Source organism: Emiliania huxleyi (assembly GCF_000372725.1).
Source record: "Emiliania huxleyi CCMP1516 chromosome Unknown EMIHUscaffold_125, whole genome shotgun sequence".
NCBI lineage: Eukaryota > Haptophyta > Isochrysidales > Noelaerhabdaceae > Emiliania > Emiliania huxleyi.
In genome coordinates, this window is record NW_005201338.1 from 368,928 (window position 1) to 372,107 (window position 3,180).

General features: G+C 64.6%; 1 protein-coding gene across 1 annotated transcript in view; it reads right to left on the reverse strand.

Moving 5' to 3' along the window:
• EMIHUDRAFT_454914 (hypothetical protein) overlaps positions 1-2,272 on the reverse strand; it is a 5,483-nt gene extending 3,211 nt beyond the window's left edge. The window contains exons 1-6 of the mRNA XM_005789804.1: positions 2,256-2,272; positions 1,184-1,569; positions 790-1,083; positions 402-596; positions 176-327; positions 91-112 (exon numbers count right to left, since the gene is read on the reverse strand). Coding sequence (XP_005789861.1) covers positions 91-112; positions 176-327; positions 402-596; positions 790-1,083; positions 1,184-1,522 — 1,002 coding nt within the window. The 5' untranslated portion in view covers positions 1,523-1,569; positions 2,256-2,272. The remainder of the gene's footprint in view (positions 1-90; positions 113-175; positions 328-401; positions 597-789; positions 1,084-1,183; positions 1,570-2,255) is intronic.
• Between the last annotated feature and the right edge of the window lie 908 nt (positions 2,273-3,180).

The window sequence follows — 3,180 nt, forward strand, 5'->3', positions numbered from 1 at the left end:
GGGGGGGGGGGGGGTTGGGTTGGGAGGGGGGGCGGGGGCTGACGACGGGCGCTACTAAAAAGCCTGGTTGTTATTGCATGGTTGGTCAACCAGCTCGTACTTCTCCTTGCACCTATGTAATAAAGGTTCGTCGTCTCCTAGAAGGTCCGAGTGCTTTGTCGTCGTGTGTGTGCACCTGTCGTCGAGATCGTTGAGGTGGGCCTCGCGGTTCCGCATTCCCCGCTCTTCAAGCAACTCATGCTCCTCGGCCGTGAAGGGGGAAACCGGGGCACTGCATAGTTTGCTTTCCGCCAGTTGCTCCTTGCTCATGCTTTTGTTCCCGTATGCCTGCGCAGCGCCAACGGGCTAGTGTCATGGTCTGATGTGGCACATGGAGGGGGAAGGGGGAGGGGGTGTGGCACCAGGCAGCATTGCAGCATTCCGGTCGGTTCCGCCCCTCCCTCCCCTGGAAAAAAGTCCACTGCCCCTTGACCTCCCCTTTCGATTCCTTTCTGATTGTTTGCATCGGCGCCGAGGATGATGAGATGCTTCTCCTCCTTGAGGATCTTGGGTAGGGTCAAGTACTTGGGTAGGGTCCCGTGCTCCCCCACGACGTCCTGCGGCGCAGCCAGGGCCCGGAGGTGGCTCACTACTCCTCCCACCCGTCTCTGTGCTCTACGTGCTTCCCCCGTCTCCCTCTCCCTCTCCCTCCCCCCCCCCCTCTCCTCTCTCTCTCTCTCTCTCTCTCTCTCTCTCTCTCTCTCTCTCTCTCTCCCTCCCTCTCTCTCTCTCTCTCTCCCCCCCTCCCACCTCGACGATCAGCAGCCCGACGGCACCGCCGCCCGCCTGGATGCCCGTCGGCCCGTGGAAGTGCGGGTGGTACCAATGGGTTCCCGGCATGTGGTCCTCCGGGATCACGTACGTGTACGTGTGGTTGTCGCCCGGTGCGACGCGGCGAAAGACGTTGTCCGCCGGGTCCTCACCGCTGATGTGCAAGCCGTGCGTGTGCAGGTTGGTCGCTTGGTAGTCGTGCTGGTAGTTTGTGAGCCCCGCCATTTGCGCGTCCGGGTCGTCCACATCCGTCAGGTTGTTGATGAGCGTGACCTGCGCACACGGGCGACTCCGGATGTTGATAGTACAGCGGGCAGGCAAGTGAAAGTGTGTGTGTGTGTGTGTGTGTGGGGGGGGGGGGGGGGGGCACCACCTTGAGGGTGTCGCCGGGCTTGACTTTGATGGTCGGCCCCATCGGCGTGTTCTTGTTGTAGCCGCGGGTGGTCACGTTGATCGCCTTCGAGTTGAGAGTGTGGTGGGGCGTTTCCTTGAGCGGGACATGCATTTCGACCCTGCCCATCGTGAGCTGGCAGGTGACGTCCGTGCAGTTGTCCTCCCTCTCGCGGGAGCCGCAGTAGCGGCAAAAGGACTGAATGGAGCCTGTTGGGGGTGCCGGTTCGAGGATGGACCCGAACATGGTGCTTCGCGCGGTGGTGGCCTCCGTCGGGAGTGCGATCGCGCCCAGCCCGAGCATCACAAAGACGCCGAACATGGCCAAGAACGTCGTTGGAAGATGTAGGCTTTGAGCTCTCGGGCGGCCTGCGTGGCAGGGTGGAGGGTGGCGCCGTGAGCGGCCTCTCCGTCGTATCCGCAGGGCGGTGATACGTTGAGCATGGCAAGACACGTGATAGGGCGGGGTCTGAGGGGGGGAAGGGGAGGGGGACAAAGTCTGAACGCAAAAGTTGAGTACAGAACAGCTGCGGCGGCTGGCGAGGGCGGCGGCGAGGCGGCGGCGAGGGCGGCGGCGGTGCAAATGGCGACAGCGGGCACGGTTGGTGTAGGGTCGCGCGATAGCGAGGGCGGCGGCGGCGAGGGCAACGGCGGTGAGAGGCAGCGCGGCGGCGGTGAGAGGCAGCACGGCGGCGGCGGCGAGGCTGGCGGAGGGCTGGTGATAGTGAGGGCGGCAGTGGCGGCGGCGGCGGCGGCGGCAAGGGCCGGCGGAGGCGGGGGGCGAGAGCGGCGAACGAGCGGGACAAGGGTCGGATGGGCAGCAGCGACGCGTCTCGCAGCTCCTTGATGGCAACGGCGCACCTGCGAGCGGGAGGGTGCAGCCAGCTCGGGAGGCACAGCTGCTTGGGCGTCGAGCGAGGGAGCGTCGTATGGCGGGAGCGGTGGGGGCGCTGCGGGTTCCGCGAGTAGCAGGCGTCGCGGGGATCAAGGCGTGCAGCTTGCGGCGGCCATCGGACGTGCGAAGCGGCGGGGCCAGCCCGAGGGACTCTCAAGACCTCAAGAGCAAATGTTGGGAAGCCTCGAGCAAACACTGGGAAGCAAGACTGGGAGCTGATTGGACTCACGAAAAGCCGCCGCGATTTCTCTTTTTTGAGAGTTTAGTGAAGGAAAGGCCGTCTCCCAGGTTCGCCCTCCGGGGCATCGGCTTGAAGCTAACTGTAGAAACATGCGACAGAGGGCGGCGGTTTGCCACATCACACAAGCACAAACAACAACAACCAATCTCAAGAAGAAGAATCACTCTGTGTGACACATTTCTTGTTGGCTTCTAAAAATCTCTCCCAATCTCTCTCAAGCACAAGGCTCCGGCATCGCACGAGAGAGCCAGAAGAGTGCGTGCCATGGCTCATCGGTCCGGCGCTATCGGGGGCAGCGGCAGGGCGGACGAGAGTCGCGGGGGCGGGACGCGGCGTCGCGTCGGTCTGGTACCACTAGAGCCTGGTCGGGTAGTTGCCGCGTCGCCCCTCGTTCGCCAACGCCATGCGGGCCTGGGCAGCGTCGTGCTGCGCACTCGACTTCTCGCGGGCGGCAAGCAGCGCCTAATTGAGTGGTGAATTAAGTAATCGATGACTCAATCTGCCGACTTCTCGCGGGCGGCCAGCAGCGCCTCCGACTCGCTGCTCCCGTCGTCGTCCCTCGGCGCCTCGGCGTCGCCTCTCCCGCGCGCGATCTCGTCCTCGCTCCGCCGCATCGGGGCGGGGCGGTACGCGGCGGCGCAGAGGAGGCAGCCACCCAGGCAAGCGATGCCTGCCACACACGGGGGGGGGGGGGGGGGCGCTTTTGCTCCGCCTTTGCTGCTGCAAAGCCGGCCTTGGGCGCCTTCCGGGGGGGGGGGGGGGGCTTAAAGGGGGAAGGGGGAAGGGGGAAGGGGTAAAATTGTAAAAGGGAAAAAAGGGAAAAGATTCCTCCCCGCGCCCCCGG